This window comes from Pholcus phalangioides, unplaced genomic scaffold, assembly GCF_987345545.1.
Source record: "Pholcus phalangioides strain wild (caught in Gottingen) unplaced genomic scaffold, Ppha-v1.0 ptg000003l_1, whole genome shotgun sequence".
Taxonomy (NCBI): Eukaryota; Metazoa; Arthropoda; class Arachnida; order Araneae; family Pholcidae; genus Pholcus; species Pholcus phalangioides.
Window position 1 is genome coordinate 15,325,849 of NW_028301596.1, and position 23,285 is coordinate 15,349,133.

Consider the following 23,285-nt stretch of genomic DNA (forward strand, 5'->3'; position numbering starts at 1 on the left):
TTATACCTCAGACAGTCCCTTCTACTGATGCAGTACCACTGTATATACTGTTCACATGTACAACTTTAAGGGAAAAGCAAAAGATTATCTCAAAAACTGGCAAACCGAGACATTCGTCATCAAACTGATCGATTTCAGATTTTAGCAAGAAATGTTAAACGGTTGCGGTGAATTTCTGCATATTTCTGAATATTCTGAACATTTCTGAATATTTATCAATGTCATGTTTTTTTTGTTTATAATAATGCAATGTTTCTTTCGGAAAATTATGATAGATGTTTCTTTTTTCTTTTTCATACATCGATTTTTCCCTCTCTTCATTCAATATGTGCTATTTATATTATCGGGTCCTTGTCAAACAACCCTATTTGCCAATATGGAATTCAGGCCCTTCTCAAGTAGGAATCCTAGATTGAGCAAGGCTTTAACGCTGGAAAGATCTGTGATCATCTATAGGTGATGAGCATAGTAGACTGCAAATCCCATCCTCTGATGTGTGTGTGTATGATATTCGTTACAATTTTTTCCCCTTTCTTTCTTAAACTATGGAAAATGACGTATAGATGACGTTTTCGCAAACATACGTTATGCTTTTTTTCTCTCTCTTCCCTCTCTCTATTCAGTGACAGGTTTACATGCACTGTATAGGATGGGAGTACATGGAAATCACATGGAAAATAGTTTAGTGGAAGAGTGTCTGCCTCAAATAAATAATATGCCGTTGACTGTATGTTCGAACCGAGATTTTGTATTTGTTGCAATATTATTTTCGATTGCATTGGATTTGCAACGCCTGAGTTCGATTGCTCTCTATTTTCTAGAAAAGAAAATTGAAAAAAGATAATTTTTTTTTTCACCTTTGACGAAGAAATGTTAATTTCTCAAATAATTACTTCAGTCTATTCTCAGTAATAAAATATATTTCAGGATCAAACACTCATTTCTCAAAATCAGTTTCCCAGAAACTGCTAGTTAACCCCTATTTTGACGCATTCAAGAGAATGCAAAGTTAGAAGAGAAGTTAATTACCCCTTCCCAAAAAATTAATTTCCCAAGTTCCGATTTTCAATCACTGGAACGTTATGCTTAATAAATTTAAATATTTGATCAACATAAACCTTAAATTCGTTGAAATTGCTTCGGGGGGCTTCAAATCCAAACCTCATATATGGTGCATTTAAATCGCACGTTGAACAATCATTGTACTTTTTACTAACAAATTTACTCACCGCACGGTCCTTTGGAAACGACCATCACGTTCTGAGCTTTCTTACAAGCTGCCACCCGCATTTCGCATTCATTGTCATAAGTCACTTTATCGGTACCGCATACTTTTGCGTTCACCTTAATTCAAAAGTCAAACATAAACTAATAGTAGTTACAATAAAAAAAAGAACAAATAGTTTCGAAAACAATTAGATGAGACAATAATTGAATAACTCTTCCGACATATTTCGCTATTCAGTTTGGTTCACCTGCCCCTATGCAGTTTACTCGAGTCTGAGTTATTGTTCAAAGAAATAGCGGGAGAGAACTTCTAGAAAAGATGAACCAATAATCACCATTGTTAGTTTATTCACTTAAGAGGTAGTAAAACGTTTTTCACATCAAATAATGACGAGCCATAGCAATTGGAACGTGACTTTTGGATAATATTAGAGATTTTCATGTTGTCTGTATCACAGACATAAAAATTTTATTATTTGTATATTGTATATATTATACTCTACAATACTCGTACCATATTTATAGACTTCCAAATATATGAAATAAAATTTTATGCGTATTTGTGTTCAGTAAATTTTCTATTTGAATACCGAAATGCAAATATTACAACATCTATGTTCGGAAGAAAGTATCGATCATTATATAACGGGCCGTTCAAGTAATACGAAGCAGAATTTTAGACATTTTTGACATTCCCTCCCTCTTGTCAACAAGAGGGTGGTGTCCCGATTTGTCTTTTCGAAAGTATGAATGCCACACAGTTTATCAAAAATAATTTATAATTCTGGAATGAAATAATTCCGAATTGACGATTATGCGTAATGTCCGGTACGTCTGATTCTGGCGATTATGCGTAAACACCGGAAAACATGATGAATTCGTATTGAAATCACCATATAGCTTATACTGTATATGTGAAACGAGGGTATTATCACATTTCCCGATGTTTATGCATAATCACCTGTTCGTAGTCCTAGTAAATGATAGATTTTTTTCAGCTGGAAAAAAATGTAACTTTAAATTCAATTATAATTTTAAGGCTGTTCTTTTCAATTATTTCCAATGTTCAATGGGAAGTCATTTAAATGTGTTAATGTTCAATTTTGCTTATCGAAAGACGGTTTTGTAACTGATTTTCATTAATTTTCACCCAAAAAATGAAATAAATGAATGAATGAAAACAAGATTCATTTAACACCAGAAGCACCGTTGGGTTCATCTTGACCCTTTTCTGAATTTACCCTGCGTTATCTGAACATACAATGGAACGCCGATGCAGGTATTTTCCGACTTTTCTTAGAATACTTCAGGGAATACTGTGACAAATTTTTATATTTGTATGTTAATTATTAAAACAAATTTTTAAGTAGTAGCTTAAAAATCCCTCGCTAAAAGTGGATTTTTACGGCTCGTCTACAATACCTCTACGAATCAATTTAAATCGTGAAGATAGCTCAAAAATTCCTGGATTTGCGTGGATTTGCACTCCCCCATCTCGGAAGCCCCTGCCACTCAATTTTGACGCAACCCACGGGTTAAAAACTTCTGCTACAACCAATGTCTGTGAAACTTAACATCATCATGTAGCCACTTCAGGCCAAGTGATATTCTGAGGCCTGTTCTACATGATCGCAATTACCATCAGGAATAAGTCCTTCCCATTTACGCACATACTTTTGAATATCATAGATCGTCTCCCAATTACCGGTGCTTACGTAATACTGTAATGACCACCAATATATAGACTTCATTTTTTATATTTTCGAATCGAATTCAAACAGCAATTCAACATTTGAATTTGTTGAACATAGAATATTTAATACTGAATTTTTTTTTGAAAATAGATCAATAACGTTTTGTTTTCTTACCTTTATACACGACTGAGGACATACGCAACTCCCTTTCCCATTACCATCGCTTTGGCATACGGCATAGTATTCACATTTCTTATTTTTGCATCCACCTGTAGAAAAACGAATCGTTATATAAATAAGGCTAAGATCAGCGTTTATCATTTTACAGAACTCATGGGGAAAATTGTTTCAGAAGTCATATAGAGCACATGTAAACAGCAATTTCCGTCGTACCCATGGTCGCTACGCAAGCGACGACCAGCAAGACGGCGCTATCATTGAACGCAGGAAGCGTTGGTTTGCCACTTATCGTAATTTCTTCGTAGCATGCAAGGGATGCATATTAACATACCTAGCAATGGTACGAATGTGGAGGATTTAAGGGTTTCTTGATTGGTCGCAATGAGTGACGGTGGGGAGCGATACGCCATTTCTGGCGGTCGTTTTCGCAAACTTCAAGAAGGTAGACAGAGAGAGAGAGAAAACGGTGGCTTTTTCCCCATTTTACCCATTACTATTTTCACTTTGCGGTGCGATTGCAGGCATTTTCATTTCTTTATTTAGCTAAAAGACGGAATTCATTAAAAAGAAAATGCCTGCAAAATACTGCGAGAGTAAAGTGAGAATAATTATAAGCGCAAAATGGAAAAAAAAAATCGTCATTCTCTATCCACATGTATGTGAACCTATCCACCACCACCAATGATGACATTGCAATTTTTGTCACTCATTGAGACTAATCAGGAGAATCTAAATTTCCTCCTTCTATGAATTTATAGTTAGTAAATTCGCTGCCAGGGCCGTTGTTAGGGCTTCAGGACTATTCTCGCTGTAAAAATTTTTCAAGTCAGATTCATTGCCATTCCTATCGCAGATTGTGGAAAGAGTGGCAGCGAAAAATATGGCTGACAAACACCAACTCTGGCCCTATCACTACATTGCAATTTACGCCCATTGATAACTTGGGCTTGAAATGAAGTCATCATCTATCAGTGATTGTATCAAGCTCGTTAGGGGGTAAATATCTTATCTATATACTTCCCTGGGGGTGAACCTGACAGCGTGGCGGCAAACTTCACGACGATAGATGAGCATCTTACCACTCGAGCAGAAAGAGTTGCTGGTTTCTGGATTGAAGAAATGGTGCACAAGCATTTATGTGTGACACTGTGGACGAGAATGCTATGGAAGCTTCAAGACTGCACCGGGAGGAGAGGGCTTTTACAGCTACACGTGTGTGAATATGAAAAATAAATTTTGAGTAATTCCATCGGTATTTTTGTGAAACCGCTTTTTTTGTCACCCTGTACTCCTGGCACGCCCTGTGCCCTGCATGCCAATGACAAAGGAGCCCGTTTTTGCACAGACACATGTGCAATTACTCAAAGGTTTGCTGGTCTAACACTTATACTCTCGGAAAGCACGTTCTCGTAGTCAGCGCTCACATAGCATTCCCGCTGCACCATGCATAGATTGAATGTTAATCTTCCCATTACTTTTTCAATACATTCGTCCAACGACAGCGCCGTCTCGCTGGTCATAGCTTGAGTAACTACCGTGAATTAAGCGACTAAAACGACTTTTCATGTGTATTCTATCATTCGTCAAAGTTTCGCCCGTGAGTTCTGAATCACCCTGTATATTTCATAATTGTTTAAAAAATTAAGGGGAAATTCAGAGAATTATAAGTAACTTACTACACAATCCACTATAAGCGACAGCTATCTCCGACTTTTGTTCGCACGCGTCACGCCTCAATTTGCAATGATTGGTGTATGAAATACCATCTGTACCGCAGACTGGTTCGTACTCTTCGGTACATAGAGGGCATTCACATGCTGGCTGGTCTTTCTTCACAACACATATTGCTTTATGTGAGCAATGGAAGCTGAAGCAGAGTCCACGAACACCTATACAAATAAAAATTGAATTAAGAAGTCTAAAAAAAACACTGGTGCAAACCCTCTTTTCCGCGGGCCAAATGCGGGCCGCCACGGGGTTCCATCCTGTCCGCGAAAGTTGTTCCGGTAGAAAGGTATTAATAAACACAATACGATTTTTAAATAACTGCACTGGCCATATTTCTTTTACAAAAATATGGGATATCGCCAGTAATGTTGTCGAGGCAAGTAAAGTTGTCATCTACAACCGAAAAAAATTGTCAAGACAAGTAAAGTTGTCATCAGGGCCGCAACTAGAGAGGTGCAGGCAGAACTGGTGCCCCAGGCGCCGGACTAGAGGTCGGCACAAATTCCACTCTTTAACCTCCCCTTCACCATTATGAGGGGGCGCCAAAATGCGTGCTTGCCTCGGCTGACCAAACATCTAGTTGCGGCCCTGGTTGTCCCAGTCAAAAAATATTGTCAAAGGCAAGTAAATTTTTCAACTATCACTAAAGTTGCTGTCATTCACAGAAAAAAGATGGGTATGCCAAAGCAGTTGAAGATACCGCTTTGGGTACTAAAGTGTCAAAGTGTAATTTGTCACAAAAACATATATGTTTGATAAATATCTGTATATATGTATATGTATATATGTATATATATATATATATACATTCATCTCAGATATTTATCAAACATATATGTTTTTGTGACAAATTACGCTTTGATACATGATTATATATATATATATATATATATATATATATATAATCTTGATTGTGCGTGTGTGTGTATATATATATATATATACATATACACACACAATCAAGATAACAGAGCCACAATTATCATAAGAAAAAGTTATAATTCATGGAGATATAACCTTAATTACTGATTTAAAAAATTCAACCAAACTTTGTTGAAAATACGAGGAAAACGGACCAAAATTATGGAAATATCCCATATAAAGTACGCTTTACCATATAATATACACTGGTGTAATAAATTAAGAGAATTTGCAGACTTGGTCGATTATCTCTAGTACTACTGTACCGATTTTAATGAAATTTGATATGTACATACATTGATACAATACAAAACAAATAACCATTCAATAATTGTAATACACACGCATAATCGTGCGTAACACTCGTTGGAGTCGGAAGGTATGAAACAGCGGTTGCAGAATAATCAAAAAAATGGATTAATAGATGAGTTAATAGGGGGATATGGTCCCCTCTTACAGATATACAGGTCTCGCAGCGTGATTTCATACTTGAAATAAGGCAGTTTATAATTTCCTGTGGCAATTGGTCCCACTCGTTCAGCAACGCTGTTTTCATTCCCTGGATGGTTCCCGGGGGGGGGGGGTTGCAATTGCCCTCCCCAGAGCGTTCCAGACATGCTCTATAGGGTAAAGGTCTGGAGATCTATCTGGCTGGCCAATACATCCGGCGAATATCCTCACTCTCTAGAAAATCGTCGAGCAGAAGAGCTCTATGTGGCCTCGCGTTATCGTCCATTAAAATGAACTCAAGGCCAACTGCACCCCTGAAAAGGCGAACATAGGGCTCCAAGACCTCATTCCTATACCTCACACCAATCACATTGCCTCTTTCAAAGACATGGAGAGGTGTGCGGCCATCCAGCATGATGCCTGCCCAGACCATTAAACCTCCTCCACCATAATGATCGATTTCGCGGACATTGGAGGGTAGGTAGCGGGCCCCTGATTCTCTCCATATGAACGTACGGCGAGAATCGGTCTTAGACTGAACTGGGACTCATCAGGGAAGAGAACAGTCGCCCATTGATCCATACTCCAATCTCTATGCTCTCTGCACCATGATAAACGGGTTCTCCTGTCCGTAGAAGTGAGCGGGACGCAAACAGCAGGTCTTCTTGCCCTCTCTCATGAAGTCTTTTGGAAACAGCCACCCTTGATACATGGGTTCCTGTGGCTGCATACAAGTCACGAGAGAGCTGAGAAGCTGTAGCACTCCTGTTACGCCTCGCTATACTTGACAAATGGCGATCTTCTCTGGCTATCGTGGCTCTTGGACGGCTTTGCCCAGGCATTGTCTCGATGGATCCGGTATCCTGGAACTGTTTCCATAAGTTACACACGACGCTGGGCGTTAAATTGAACTCTATACAACTCTGGACTTGAGATTTGCCTGCTTCTACCCCCCCCCCTCCCACAATTCGCCACCTCATTCCATCATCTAAACGTTGGTGGTTACTCATTTTTACTGTTACAATTTGAAATTAACCGATTGCTGCAAAATAACCTCAAGAAATTCGCCGAGGTGTGCTAGCGAACGAAATGCGTCTTAACTTACGCGCGCTTATAAAGCCTGTTTCTCTACTGGCTCCGCCTATACACACGTGCACTCTTACGTATTTGACGTATAAGATTTGCATTTTTGTCTAGAAGCAGTGGTTTTACATTCAGTTCAGTTCTTTTCATGAAGTTCGATAAAATATGCAAATTCTCTTCATTTATTTCACCAGTGTATGTTCACTCTTCATATACAAGCTTCTGGCCCCGCGAGCAGCAGAAATACCGCACGCAAGTCTGGCCCACGGACTGGAAAGGTTGCGCACCTCTGGTCTATAAAAAGTAAAAATAAATAAAAAAATGTGGACACATTATATTTTCACATTTCTGAAAATATTACTCCAGAAAGAAGTAGTAAAGACGGTAATTGAATTCCTGTGACTTTTGGATTTATATATTTCTGACATGACATATATCAGTACATTTTTCCATTTCCAAAATTCAAAACATCTGCAAAATGTCGACATGCTGAGTTTGTTTTTATACTCGATTTGAGACGTATCACGATATCCGGAAAAAACAAGGGAGAAGAATATCCCAAAAATGTCCATGGAGCTACACCAAGTCAAGTGGAATTAGATTATCGGAAATAGGTCTGAAATATACCTGAGGAGAAAACAAAAAAAAAATTCATTTGCGTCATATTTCAGTTTCTCTGTTCAAATGCCAACCGCAGTCTAACGAGAGACAGTAGCGGCAAGACAGAAGAAAGAGTCGAAGATGACAGCAAATAGTCTGAGATTTTTGATATTTGCTTCCCTGTCTAGGGAATGAAACAAAAATAAAAGAATGAAAAGATCACATACGCGGCGTCACAACCCATAAATGTCAGAGAAGTAAATAGTCACAGAGATTCGTGGATTCCCTACCTTCGAGTAACAAAATTTACGATAATGGAGTGACATGGAATGCGTCTGTGTTTTATGGATTATATTTTTTTTTCAAAATAAAATAAACCTTTAGTCTTCAGGTTTTTCTTTCTATGCGTCTCCCCACTAGCAAGCGCTTATGCGTGTCTCTGGAAAAAAAGAACGTGGTTCTTACGTTTTGAATTTATAGAATTTTATAGTTATAATACCAGAGGTATATATTGAAAATACAGTAAATGGTGCAGAAATCCTAATTTTTTTCCCCAATATTTTTCATTATTTTGATAGTTCGACATAATGTTCATTTTCTCAAAATGAAAAGATAAATTTTCACGAAATTTTATGGGTTTGCGCAAATTAAATATTCGTAATTATGCGACAGTTTTATTGTACTTATTTTTATTTCCATTAGAAATAGGGTGACCATGTCCCGTATTTCCCGGGACAGTCCCGGTATTTTCTGTATTTTTGGACGCCCCGGCTTTATGGCAAAAGTGCCCCGGTTTTCCCCGTATTTTACACGAAGTCTACTTGAATTTTTATTATTTATTGAAGTCAAAGATTGAAATTATTTTTCAACTCGTAAATTATATTGCGATAATTACAACTATAAATGAGAATATAAATCTCCCACATTTGTCTTGGAGAACGTTTTGTTTTTCGTGGAATTCATTTTAATCCACTGCAATTTTCAGTTCATTTCCCACCATTGGTATTTTTTGGTAATTTCAACAATATTTAGCCACTTTGTTCGGATTTGGCGCCATTTTTGGCGATAATTGGCGATGTCCCGTATTTTCCCGTATTTGGAATCCCAATTTCCCGTATTTCTCTCGAGGAAATATGGTCACCCTAATTAGAAAGCTCCCCCGTGTTCATCAAAAAAGTGATATAAACTGTCAACAGAGTGGTAAGAGTATGAAAATTTAGTGCGATCGGTCTGAATTTAGTTGAATCATTAATCTAGCGTTCCCGAGGCATCTCGGGTTCTAAAAAGTCTCTCAAAATCGGCAACACTAACCCCCTATCGTTTGATGTTTTCTTTTCTTAATAACATGTTGTGTCCCACCACAAACTGTCAATCAAATGCTAGTGGGCGGAGTCTACTTTTATTCAAAGACTGATAACCAGAAGAAGTGAGAGAGACGATGTTTTTCTTTTCCCTTCGAGCTGCTATAGAATAATTGCGTACAGCATAAATAACATTAAACGACAGTTGTTCAAACGATAGTTAAAACATTTATTAGCTCACAATCGGGGAAACAACTTTTGTTAATACGTGGCACTTTGTAGAAGGTTTAGTGATTTCCAATGTGGCAGTTATAATGCGGAACAGGAAAATTTCAAAAACAATTTAAAGGGTTAAATGCATAATGCAAACGGTTCTTCAAACGATCACTACTGCAGCCAATTTGAAGATCAAAATTCAGAATCACCTTAAAACACAAAATGGGATCATATTCTCTCCATTGTACAGTCTTTTCAATTTATTCGTAGATGTCCTAATTAAAGCAGGGCATTGACAGGCAATCCACTTGACTTGGTGTAGCTCCTTGGATATTTTCAGGGTATTCTTCCTTTGTTTTTCCGGATATCGTGATATCGTCTCAAATCGAGAATAAAAAAAAAATCAGCATGTCGACATTTTACAGATGTTTTGAATTTTGGTAATGGAAAAATGCACTCGTGTCATGTCAGAAATATATAAATCCAAGTCACAGGAATTCTAAGTCGCAGGTTTGTTGCAAGGCATGTATCACTGTGATTTCGCTAATTTGTTCAAATGTTTGTTTCCGTTTCTCTTTTACCTTGAAGTTTGCAACCCGAACTTTTTTCCTTACTATAGTATTGAATGACAGAGAATGTAGTTATATATTTGCAAAGTGATATGACTTCAATACATTTATTTTATGTAAGATTTTTGAGGCTTTCCACGTCTTCAATAAGGCCCTGTATAAACAGTACAATTCGAAATAGACTTTTGTAAATGATTTTTCCGGATTTCAATACATGTCATCAACTATGAAAAAGTATATCAATATTCGGAAATCTTTTTTCTACCATTTAAGGGTTAAGCTTCGAAATACCGGTCAGGTTCTAAGACAATTTTTGAAAGGAAAAAAATTGCTGGCAGTTGCCGACCTTGGACGTCCATTAATTAAATGGGCATTGTCAATCTCACTCCAACGTTAATGTGTTGTCTCCAACGCATTCATGTTGTGAGGGTTGTGTTTGTTTCATGTTGTGTCGGTGGTGCCATCTGTCTTCCACGTACAAGATCTTATTCAAAACTTAAAAAAGCAACTAATAAGCCTATAGGTAAAATTCACTCGAATACATACTTTATCTTGATACTGTAATTGCCAGATATAGGAAGTACTTTTCAAAAGATGTGCTTACTATTTGTATGCTATTCAAAGATGAACTTAAATTTATTTTTACAAAAATTTACAAGCATTTACATTTTTCTTTAATTTGCAGTTTCTGACAAATGTATATATCCTATATATCCACGAAACAACTAATCTCTTTTGCTTCTATGAACACGTGACTAAGGCTTTGTGGCAAATGATAAAAAAATCGACGTATTTTATTTCGATTTCCAGAGGGCATTCGATAGGGGTCCAACATGGTAAACTCTTCAAGTATTCACATGAGATTGGGATCGAAGGCAACTTATTGAACTGGATAGAATCGTGGTTGCGAGATAAGCGGGTTAAGGTAAATGGAGAATTTTCAGATTCGGCAGGTGTTAAAAGTGGAGTCCCTCAACGAAGTGTCCTTGGTTCCATTGTTTTTCTCACTTTTTATCGATAAACTCGATCAGTGTATCGATCGGATTATGAGCGAATTCGAAGATGACGTGAGGCTTATGGGGGTTTTCGGAAATCAAAGCAAAAGAGAAAAGCTATAGACGAACTTTAGTATGATTGCAGCATGGGGTAGCGATTGGAGCATGACCTCTGGCATTGACAAGTGCATGGTCGCTCATTTTGGTTCGAATAGCCCACGTTTCACTTACACGTTGAATAGTGATATCATTCCGGATGCAACTAGGATCAACTATTTGAGAATTCTCATTGACGAGTGACTTAGGTTTTCTGAACATCGCCCCCTCTCCCGTCCATATATACGTCTATGATAGCTCCATAGTGACCAAAACAAGAAATAACATTACACGCTCGGTATCGGTACCTTACGATTCCATAATTTTCAAAACCTACGTGACAACTGTCCATAACTAATAGAGGAAATATTAATCAATATTAATTGCCTCATAATTCTCGAAAATACATCGATAACACCATCACTGCAGAGGTTTATCGCACCGACAAGGGACTCCAACATAAAAGCTGATCTTTCAGTATGAAAATATAGGAGGAAAGACTGAAAAATACTGTAAATAAAACCATAAAAATGGGGTTTTTTTTTATCACTGTTATTGCATCGTTTCATGCTAGAAAGAAGTAGTGATAAGTATGTCACTATAAAACCGCCTCAAGAGATACGTAAACCCTTTCTCTCTTTTGTGTCCTCGCTATACGTAACTCTTACATTCAAAAGCTGAAACTATTCAACGAAGTGAATCAAAATGTGCATAAATATAAAAAAAAATGATAATAAAAATTGCCACCACCACAAAGAAAGGTAATAAAATACACAAAATAAAAATACATTTTTCATGAAGAAAGCATCCATCAATGTAACAGAATGGGGAAGGGAAGGAAGCCAGACCATGGGAAATGGGTTTCTCGGCTCGTCTACTCTTTGCATAAATATACGAGAAGTTCCCCCACCATAACATCAAAGCCTTCAAGAAATTTCTGGATAAAAACAATTTGCAAGTCACCGGCAGCTTTTTATTTTATTTTCATATTTTTGCAAAGAGAATGACATGTTAAAAATCCGAATAACGCTCTACATCAATAGCGATCAACTTCTCAGAGAGTGTGGACCACTTCATTTGTTTGAGAGCGTGTCGAGGGTTACTTGAGTGACCTGGAACAGCACTGCCACAGGTCACCTAAATGACATAGAAATGTTCCGCGGGTTTGCTTGAGTAATCTGGAATAGCATTACGGTTCCCTTCAGTAGTATGGAAATGTGCCACGGTCCGCTTGAATCGTCTGTAACTGTGTCGTGCACCCCACTTAAATGACATGGAAATGTAACGCAGATTGCTATAGCGATCTAGAAATGTACTGTTTATCACTTTAGTGATCTGGAGATTTGCTTCGGTTCCCTGAAGTTATAACGAATGTGCCGCGATTTACCCAAGTTATCTCAGAATATGCCGTGGTTTACCCAAGTTATCTGAGAATGTGCCGTCGGTCACCTAAGGGATTTAGAACTGCACCATGGACCAAGGCATTAGTCTGGAAATGCGCGGTGATCCTATCGGGCGGTCTGGAAATATGTCGTGAGTGACTTAGTGATCTGGAACAATGGCCTGAGTCATTTAAGTGGTACAGAAAAGTTCCGGACATCACTCTAGTCATCTGAAAATTCACCGTGAGTCCCTTGATGTGGCACCGCATCGTGCGATATTTCAGAGATTTGGAAAAGTTCTGCGGTTCATATAATTTATGTGGAACTGCACCACGCATCACTTCAAGGATCTGTAAATGCATCGCGGGTTAGTTACGTGATCTGCATATGCTCGCCGGTTACTTCAATGTTCTCAAACGGTGCCGTAGGTGTGAACTCGAAATGTTCCGTGGGTGACTTAAGTTGTCTGGAAGTGTACCGCTTCAGCTTAAGTGATGTGGAACTGCACGGCTGGCCGGCCTGATATGCGATATGGTAATGTGTCACATAGTTCATTTTTGAAAACAATTAGGTTTGGGGTCACTGGCAACATGATATGACTTCGAGGGAAGCAATTAGCCCACACGGATCGCTGGTTGAGCATGTATGCTTTAAGTATAAAATCATCCATCAATGTATCAGAATGGAAGAGAACCAAGGCCATGATAAATTCGCTTCTTGTCCCGTTTACTCTCTGCATAAAATATACGAGAAGCTCCGTGACCTTAAGAAATTTCAGCATTAAAAACAATTTGCAAGTCCACCATTTTTTAATTTCATTTTCATATTATTTTCACAGAAAAAAATCACGGGTTATAATCCGAATAACGCTCTACACAAAGAACAAATACAAAAAAAAATTTTAAAGGCGTTTTCCATAGCGAGAATATATACAGGAAAAATTCACTCCCTTCTCAAATATTTTTACTTAAAAATGCAGTTTTATTTTCTTTCTTTTTTGTTTTTTGGAACGTAAATTTTATTAGCTAAAGAAATAAAATGTAAAAAAGAAAATGTCGTCTCTCGGTTCTTTCATCACCCTCTAGGCAAGAAAGCAATCTACTGATTTGAAACAGAAATCATGAATTACTCATTAGTTCTGGTTTCTTGTTGTGTGTGTGTATGTAGATATACATACATATATATTTTTTTCTCCGCTATCAAGCCTCTCGTTTCTAAGTCTTTCCGAATAAAATAATTAAAAATATTCATAACAATCTTCCACTATTTTTTGTTTCCTCGAGAATTTTCTAAAGCGACTTTAGCTTCAGGGTCCGTATGTGTCGCTGATTACGACCCCGGAGTTCTCTAATACTCAAGCGGTAGATACAAATTAATTAGCTCAAGGGAAATAACAAAAATTCATGAGAAGAAAATTAGTAGTTGAATGATAAAAAATATATATATATATATATGCATGGAGAATTGAAGGGTAAAAAAAAATATACATATAAATAAAATATATTTCCCCTCTCTTATTAGAAGTACATGAATGTTTAAATTTTCGTTTCTCCATGTTAGAGAGAGAAATATAATTAGGGAACAATTTTGACGTCTTCTCATTGGAAATCCACGTCATTTCTATGAGGGCTTTCTCTTGAATTTTCATTATTTTAGGAAGTAAAAAATTTATAGCATAAATTTAAAATTTATTTATTATTTTTTTGGAGGGGGGAAGAAATAAGTCTGAGATATGAATTGAAATTAATTTCTTGTAGATTCGTACGAAATCTTGAGAATTAATTATATTTTTTTTTATATCTCTTTCTTATTGGTATTATATATGTATTAACATGGGCTTGTATGAAGAAGTTTTATTATATAAACAAAATAAATAAATGTAATTTTCGTTGACGTGAAATTTAATTACGATTTTGATATCGTCATAATTTCGTTTGCATCTTCTTCTGGAATAAATTTGTATCCGAGATTTTTCTCATGAAATTTTTATTTCATTATTTTGAATTAAATTTATATGCAGAAAGTTTATATATTTTATGCATAATGCGATACTTGATTTCTGTTGATAAAATTCCGTATGCAATTTCAGAATAGAAAGTTCTTCGGAAGTGGGTGCGTCATTATATTGACGTTATATTATAACGTTATAACTACTGCATTGAACGTATATTGAAATATATAGTATTTAAAAGGGGAGAAGAGTTGTATGCTTTCGTACCAGTTAACGTCATAACTTAATACAATCTGATAAATTTTGATAATTTAATAATAAGGATGGTGCAGTCTAGAGGAAAGAGGAAATTTTCTCTGAAATCTGAAAGTGTGGGGAGTTTCATTTCTTAACCATGAAAATCGGCTGGACCTGAATCTGAAATTCAATTTCATATAACGCATATCTTGTATGGCTACTAATACAGTCGAATTCGGTTAAAACGCCACCTGACGACAATAATTTGAGATCACTCCTGATTCCATTTGAACAATGGTTCCCAAAGTGTGGGTCGCGACTCACACTTTGGGAACTTTGTCTTTGGGAATATCTTTATTCACCAGAGCTAAGTACCATGCACAATGTTCATTCAAAATGAAATTTTTTTTCTTCCTTTTTTTTGCATATTTTAAATCTTTTTTTTTTGTAAAAATGCCTTTTTTGAATTTCCCTGCCGTAAATTCCTATGTTGGTATTGTTATATGTAAGTATGCATATGTACCTAAGAGTCTGAGTGTGGGATATGTGAATTTTAAGTGCGACAATCTATGCTTCAAATTGAGAGTGAAATTTAATGACTGAAAATTTGCACTTTTTCAAGTTCGCTGTTCGCAATGGTGAAGGTTTTTAAGGATATATTGGTGATAGTGACCTGGAATGAGTGGAATGAAACTTACCACATTGTCCCCGATACTCAACGGACACGGCCCTTCTCTGCTGGCAGGTCTGTCGGAGTAATTCGCATTCATTGTCATAAGTTTCTCCATCTGAACCGCATATTGGTCTCATGACGGGTTCGCAATGACCCACGCACTGGCAAATCGCAGTGCCGTTCCTGTCGATAACACAATCTTGGTTCGGTCCGCATTGGAGATTGTTGCACGGATTTGATCCTATATACACGAGAAACATTATTGAAAACGCGGTATCAGACATTGAAACTGTGTAATATAAAACTACGTATTTCATTCAAGAATTTTGACTTTTTTTTTTTTCATTTAATGCCCAATCACCTGAGCCGCATTCTCCGGTGTATATTATTCGTATGTTTTTTCTGGACCTGCATCCTTCAACACGCAACGTGCATTCATTGGTGTACGTCTTCCCATCTGAACCACATACTGGTTTGAAATCCGGAGAGCAAGTGGTGTTACAGCGGCATATTGGATTTCGAGCATCGTCTAGTTGGCAAACTTGGAATGATTGGCATTCGACACCTTCACATGGGTCTATAAATCATAGAAATTACGTATACGCTGTAATATTCTGATCTCCAGTGTAAATAGGGAGTTTCATTTCAATCATCAGTCTCAGAATCCAATCAGTTTTGTCAAATAACGCTGAAAATTGGATAAAAGAATCTTTTAAAGTCGGGATGTACGACCTCCGGAACGACCAACCAAAATTGCTCCATTAGAAAAGTATCAATGCACACAACACGATAAATACCTATGCTTTCCTTTTTTTTACAAAAATACTGGATGCCACCAAAAACGTTGGCAAGGCAAGTGAAGTGGCTAAATACAGCCGAAAATATTGTGAAAGACAAGTACAGTCATTCACACCCCAAAAATTTGTCAAAGGGAAGGCAAATAAAGTTGCCAGTTATAGCCGAATAAAATGTCTAAGGCGAATGAAATTGCTATATGTAACCGAACAATTTGTCAAAGACCAGTACATTTGTCAATTACAGCCGAAAAAATTGTCAGAGGCAAGACAATTAAAGTTGATATTACAGCTAAAAAATTTTTTCAAGGGCAAGTGAAGTTGTTAACTATCGCTGAAGAAATTGGCAATAGCGGAAAATGATGGGTACCGGCACTATAATAATGATTCACTGGAAAAAACGAGTAAGTTTTTGACAAACATGTTAGAGGAATATGTTTATATACCCGTAATTAGTTATAATAATTGGAATCATACTTATCTTCATACAATTTATGTCTTTAAAATAATCTTCATTCTACATTTCAAAAATGCAACTGACCATGGAAAAACCGGACAGTTGAAAAAAAAGTTGGGATATATATGGTCACCCAGAAAAATAACTTCCTGGCCCCCGAGTGGTAGAAATACTGTATATCTGGCTCGAACACTGAAAAGGTTGTGCACTGCTGTTTTAAAGGATCTTTTCATTATGTGGTCAGTATAAGCGGAGCTATCTGTTGCTGCGATATAAAAGTAGTGCCTTGGATGTTTTGGCAATTGAATAGTTTTAACAATGATGAGGAGGAACTAACAATACGAAAGTCATTTTCAGAAAATTGTCTTACACTGATTGGATTCTGAGCCTTCCATTTATTATTATAGTAAAAAAATAGAAGTTATAACAACTTACCACATACTCCCTCGTATTTTACTTCTATTGGCCTCATTTCCAGACAGGACGCCTTTTTGAGTACACAAACGTTCTTATAGTTTCTGCCATCCGTTCCACACACGGGTCTCGAACCACTGTCTGAGGAAGTGCACTTATTTGGACAGACACACTCCGCCGAGTTACCATCCGGTGACGGTTGACAAACTGAACCATAATCACATTTTCTCCTCCTGCAAGGATCTTTAGTATCTACGGGAAGATATGACCGGTGGTATTGAGAACTCTTTATCACAAATAAATCGACTGCTGCTATCTATGTAATAAATTTTTTTTTCGCGAATTCAACTTTTGAAATATTTATTCTGAAAGAATCCGAAATGACACAAATGTAGATGTTCATAATCAATTGAAAAGATTTGACCATAGCTAATAGATATGTATTTTCTACAATGAATCGATATTTTTTCTCGAAACTAATCAATAATAATTTCTCCCATAGATAATAGGTTTTAATAAATTTTTGCCCAACTTTTAAAGTTTTTCATCAAACTGGGGAAAATCGATAGATTTCCCCCAACCGATTGATAATCGATAGCTTTTTCCTCCGTAATTAATCGATAGTTGGTAACTTTTCCGTAATTCACAGATAATTGATACATTTCCCCGTACCTAATCGGTAATTGATAAATTTTCCATAACTAATCGATGATCGGTAACTTTCCCATACTTAATCGGTAATTTATAAATTCCTCATTACTAATCGATAATTGATGAATTTCCTGATGACTAATTGGTAATTGATAAATTTCCTCATAAATAATCGATAATTGATAAATTTCCTCATAAATAATCGCTAATTGATAAATGTCCTCATAAACAATCGATAATTGATAAATTCCCTCACACCTAAACGATATCTGACCGCTTCCCTCATAACTAATCCATATGCGATCAATTTTTCACATAACTAATCGATATTCGACAAATTTTCTTGCAACTAATCGATATTCGACAAATTTTCTTGGAACTAATCAATATCCGTTCAATTTGCCCCATAGATAATCGATAATTCATGTGTTTTCCATAATCAGCAAAAGAACATCATCCACAATTTATCTATGAGTTTTTCCTCATACATAATCAAAAGTTGTTTCCTTAATTAATCGATAAGTTTGTTTTCCCACTTGATTCATCTATGTGATTTTCCCCCACATAACCAATCGACATTTTTTTCATATAATTAATCAATATCTTTTTCTGAATTTAAAGCATCAAATTCTTCCCATAATTAATCGATGCGTTTTTCCACAAAACTAATGCATATATATATATATATTTATTTTATCAATAATCGATAAAATTTCCCCATAATTAATCGATTATCGATGTTTTCCCTTCAGCGATATTTTTCTCCACACAATTATTGGTAAGTTTTTGTCATAACTAATCGACAAGTTTTCCCTCTAATTAATCGATACGTTTTCTTATAATTAATCGATGCGTACTTCCACTTGTTAAATCAGATACATTTTTCTTATAATCCTTGCTGTAGTTGGATACACTTATTTTGAATATCCGATACATTTATACAGTATATTTCATATATTTTATTTTAATTATGATTTTAAAACACGGCCATTTACTCACCGCACGGTCCATCTCTGTCTACAGCTATGCGCCGTTGGTGCGTACAAGAAGCCAACTTGAGTAAGCACTCACTGGAATAAGTTGCGCCGTCATCACCGCATACCGGTGAAAATATATTTGGACAGTCCTGTCGGCACCTGCAGTAAGCTTGTTGAGTCATGTCGTCCACGAAACAAAGAGCACCGTAAGGGCACATCATAGTGTCACAAGGATCTAATGTAATATAATAAAAACACAGAAAAGTCATACATAACTTCAGAGAAAACAGAGATTCTGGAGAATATTGATCATGTTAATCGAATCTTTTCCAAAAAATTTCTCAGTAAATCAATATTTTACCAAAAATGTAGATTATCAACCATGTTGAACGGCGATGCACAATCAGTGGCGTATTTATAGGAGGTGTTTATCGGGCTATAGCCCAGGGTGGCAAATTTCAGTAATGAATTAGTCATGGAAGTTTGTAGGCTGGGTAGAAGGGTGGCAGTCTGCCAATAGATCGTGGGACTAGGTCATTGAGTGACAAAAGGGGGTGACCTAGAGAGTTTGGAAGCATGGTGACCAAAAGACTGACCTAAAGCTTGTGCAAAGGTTGAATGATCAAAAGAGTGGCCTAAAGCTTGTGCAAAGATTGAATGATCAAAAGAGTGACCTAAAGCTTGTGCAAAGATTGAATGATCAAAAGAATGACCTAAAGCTTGTGCAAAGATTGAATGATCAAAAGAGTGACCTAAAGCTTGTGCAAAGATTGAATGATCAAAAGAATGACCTAAAGCTTGTGCAAAGATTGAATGATCAAAAGAGTGACCTAGAATGCATGAGATCACACGAATAAACAAAAGAGTGATCTGAAGATGGACGTGCAAGTATGTGAGTGCCTATATGGCTCGTGAAAGCCTGTGAAAGCCTGGCTTGTTTTGGGGACACCCCCAAAGATCCCAGCTTTTTTAATCATTCCTCCGGGATGTGAGAGCCATTGTCCCCAAAACAAGCCAGGCTTTCACGGGTCCTTCTATAGTGAATTTATAACATGGAGGAGAAAAAAAGAGAGATTGTAAGGTAACTGTGTACCGGGTCCCAAGGCTAGAGCCCTGTCATGCGGGGGCATGCGAGAGCCTAAAACAGCAGGAAAGTACACATGACCCCCCTAAAAGGATGGGACTGCAGGGGGTTCAGCCTTGGGACCAGAGACATTTATAGTTACCAATTAGGTTTGTGTGAAGTCTAGCTTGGGAGAAGGCCACGTAGGTGCCTACTATAGGATGTGGGGGTTATGCGAGCATGTGAGTGATCAAAATAAGTGTTTTGAAGATACAAGTGTAGTAACAAGGGTGGGGGGGGGGGGGTGGCAAGTGGGAATGAGTGGGTCAAGAAAATCAAACTGAAATTAGAAAAGGGTGGCAAAATTCGCATAGCCGTAGCCCATCAACGGCAAAACGAAAAATACGCCTCTGCGCACATTTTATTTTTAGTCCGTAGACCGGATATTCGTTGTTTCTGCCATTTGTGGGTTGGAAACTTGTATATAAAGAGCGATCATATGACCCGTATTTTACGGTATATACCCGTAATTTTGGCAGTTCCAATTTTTTTTAAATGTCCTGTTTCCCCCCTTATTTTAATAATATCTATTTTTCATATTTGTATCAAACACATACTTTGACCTGATGAATTATATTTTTTACCCATAGTAACTTGCAGTAACCCTCTATGTCCCGTAATTGATGATTTCATGATTTTTTACACATTCCTCGGTAGTTGGCAAATTTAACCACTTCACATACTCGTCTTTGGAATTTCGACAATTTAACAAATTGCCGAAAAATCCGGCAACCTCCTCCAAAGCTAACCGGTACGAAAGGAAAAAGGAAGGCAAAGCAGAAAAATGCAAAAGGAAAAGTATAATAGATAAGTAGGATTAGAGAGTTCTTTTTGAGTATATTTCCACCCTCACCCCTACGTGTTCCAATTCGTTCTTTCATGCATATAGTAGAAATATACACATTATATGTGTGGAAAAAAATTCATTAACAAGAGTATTGAGTGAAAAGAGGGAAAGAAAAATCGACTTCAATTGATAGGGTTACTATAAAGCTTCGCCGTGGTGAAGAGAAAGAGAACTTTCTTGAAATTATTCCACTAGCGTTTGGATGCAATATTAGATTTACGATCGTGAAGGAGTTGATTGCCTTTAACAATATTTTTGGCTGTAATTGGTAACTTTACTTGTCTTTGACAATTTTTTTCTGGCTCTCATTTACAAGTTTACTTGTTCTTGAGAAGTTTCCCTGCAATAATTGACAGTTGCATCTGACAACTTCTTTCCTTCTGCAATTGACAACTCTACTTGCATTGACAATATCTATTTTTTTATATTTATAATTTTGTGGCTGTAACTGGCAACTTATTTGCATTCGACAACTTTCTGTGGTAATTGACAATATCCCGAATGGTTCCCGTTTTCCCTGATTTGTATGAAGGAAATATACATTGATATTTTTTTACCGGAACACCTTGGCGGGCCGCAGGTTGTGCACCCTTCCCCCACCCTGAATTTGCGTGTATGACTATACGCGTACCTTTCGGCATTGCGATATTGTCGCAATAGGGCACCTAGGCAAATTTCCATGTATCGCGTCGCGAGCGGCAATTCGTGCTCAGAAACAGTCTCGTAAAATACATTCCTGAATCAATAATGCATTCTGATGATGGACTGATGTCGGTTTTCTTAGTTATTCCACTTTCCAGAAATTTCATAAAATATTTCTATCAATGGTGGGCGATTGAAATAACTGATGCTCCTACATAGGTAAGTTGTTATCATTATGATTATTATTATTATTATTACTATTGTCGTTTACGTGTGTGTGTGAGAGAGAGAATTATCAATCGTAACTTTCTATTCTCTATGGACTAGATGCAAAAGGGGTTGGAAATGGTGGGGAGCCCGGTCCTCCCTCGTAGCTATTGGTTCGTCCTGCGGACATCGTGGGGGTGGAAATGGGGGAGCATGAAATACGTTCCACGTCTAATTCTGGTAATGAACGCCGGAGATCGTCGAGGTGTTTGTCGATCGTTTCTGTCATACTGATTACTATTCCGTATGCTCCCCAAGGGCAAGAATAGGACCATATTGTCAATTTCCTCTCTGAATTAGTATGATCAATATTCCTGGCCTGAAACTTCGTTATTAGAGCACGTGACAGCAGCCAACAACACCCCCCTCCCCTACATTCGAGCAACAAATAGCTTTACTGCTATAGAAAGTCATCAATAACTAAAATTGACTACCAATAAACGATAGTTCTTATTAGCATGTTTCGAAATATGAATATTTGAATGAAATGAGCACCTATAATCATCATTGTCAGCTGTGTAAAGTCTACGTTTTGCGTAAATGCCATATGTTCAAAACATTTATCTTTTATTACTCGACTTGTGACAATTTTTTATCACAGGTTAATGCACACAAAGCAGCTTTTCCCCTTCAATTCTCACTAGCTTGGGCCGCTTTGCCAAGGCCTCTCATACTTTGTTTTTGGATAAGCACTGGGAGAACATAAAATGAATGTCAAAGATATTTTTTTTCCATGACTTATGGAGTTCACGATAACTTTTTTGTAGGTTCCTATGGCCATCTATTAAACATCGATGGCACTACATACTATATCATCTAAACCAGTGACCAGTGGTTCTCAACCCCTGGGACCATATGACTCCCTTGAGGTCCTGGGATGTTCTGTGGGGGAGGGGGGCACGGATGAAAATCAAATGGAAGGAAAAGTGATGAAGGAGTCCACGGAGATCTGTGAAGAAACAAAGCTCTCAAGTGAAATTTTGTGGAAAAAAACGTTACTGTTTTCAGAATCCAAAGAGCTGAGAACCAGGGCGATCTTTACTCCTTGGGCCCATGTGAGCATGACCCTGGGCCTCATATCTATACGATGAGATCTGGCACTATGATTTTCAAATGTGTGTAAACATGAAAACTGTTACTTCCAGTTAAGTATGGGGGGGGGGGGGGGAGGGGGATCCAGGAGATCACTTCGCCGGGGACCCATGATATTAAGACGGCCGTGCATATGAAGCCCACAAGAAGCAAACTCACTGAACTCTAGCCCTGGATGAAATGTCAGGAGGGTCGATTTATTGTGTAGGTTCATTGAGTCAGGGTGTCCTGAAAGTGCTAATGCGGCCTTCAACTCATCAACCATCCATCGTAGAGGTAGGATTCCAATTTAAAAACATGCTCAAAAATTGTTCAAAAATTACCATGCAGCAGTTTTGAAGTATGCGGTCTCCTTGTCCTTCGAATTATAAATTTGTTGCTCTGTATCTCCTGAGGCCAACAGAAAAAAAAAATCCTCGTTTCCAAGTGGAATATTCGCTAGAATATTTGAATTCGAAAATCGGAGAGAGATTGTGTAAGGACGGAAAAAACTAACGAACCACGTTTCTTTCTCTTATTTATGATGTCGTTTCTCAGCTGACAATTACACGACAGAGAAGAGATCCTTTTTCCTTTAAATGGAAAATCATTATCCATTTCCTATCATGGGAATTGCTACCGAATCGGTACATGCAGGAATGTGAGTCCTAAGAGTCGGCGTGGTTCTCATGTATCTATGTTGTCCTGAGTGTTTAGTGTACTAGCGGTACTGTCATCT

General features: G+C 37.3%; 1 protein-coding gene across 3 annotated transcripts in view; it reads right to left on the reverse strand.

The window, feature by feature from the left end:
- The window catches only part of LOC149088158 (agrin-like), a 147,598-nt gene that overhangs the window by 68,965 nt on the left and 55,348 nt on the right, over positions 1–23,285 (reverse strand). For all 3 annotated transcript variants that reach the window (XM_089245035.1, XM_089245026.1, XM_089245044.1), the window contains exons 3-9: positions 18,619–18,831; positions 16,990–17,220; positions 15,665–15,880; positions 15,329–15,544; positions 4,778–4,990; positions 3,096–3,190; positions 1,230–1,344 (exon numbers count right to left, since the gene is read on the reverse strand). In XM_089245035.1, the coding sequence (XP_089101161.1) occupies positions 1,230–1,344; positions 3,096–3,190; positions 4,778–4,990; positions 15,329–15,544; positions 15,665–15,880; positions 16,990–17,220; positions 18,619–18,831 (1,299 nt within the window). The remainder of the gene's footprint in view (positions 1–1,229; positions 1,345–3,095; positions 3,191–4,777; positions 4,991–15,328; positions 15,545–15,664; positions 15,881–16,989; positions 17,221–18,618; positions 18,832–23,285) is intronic.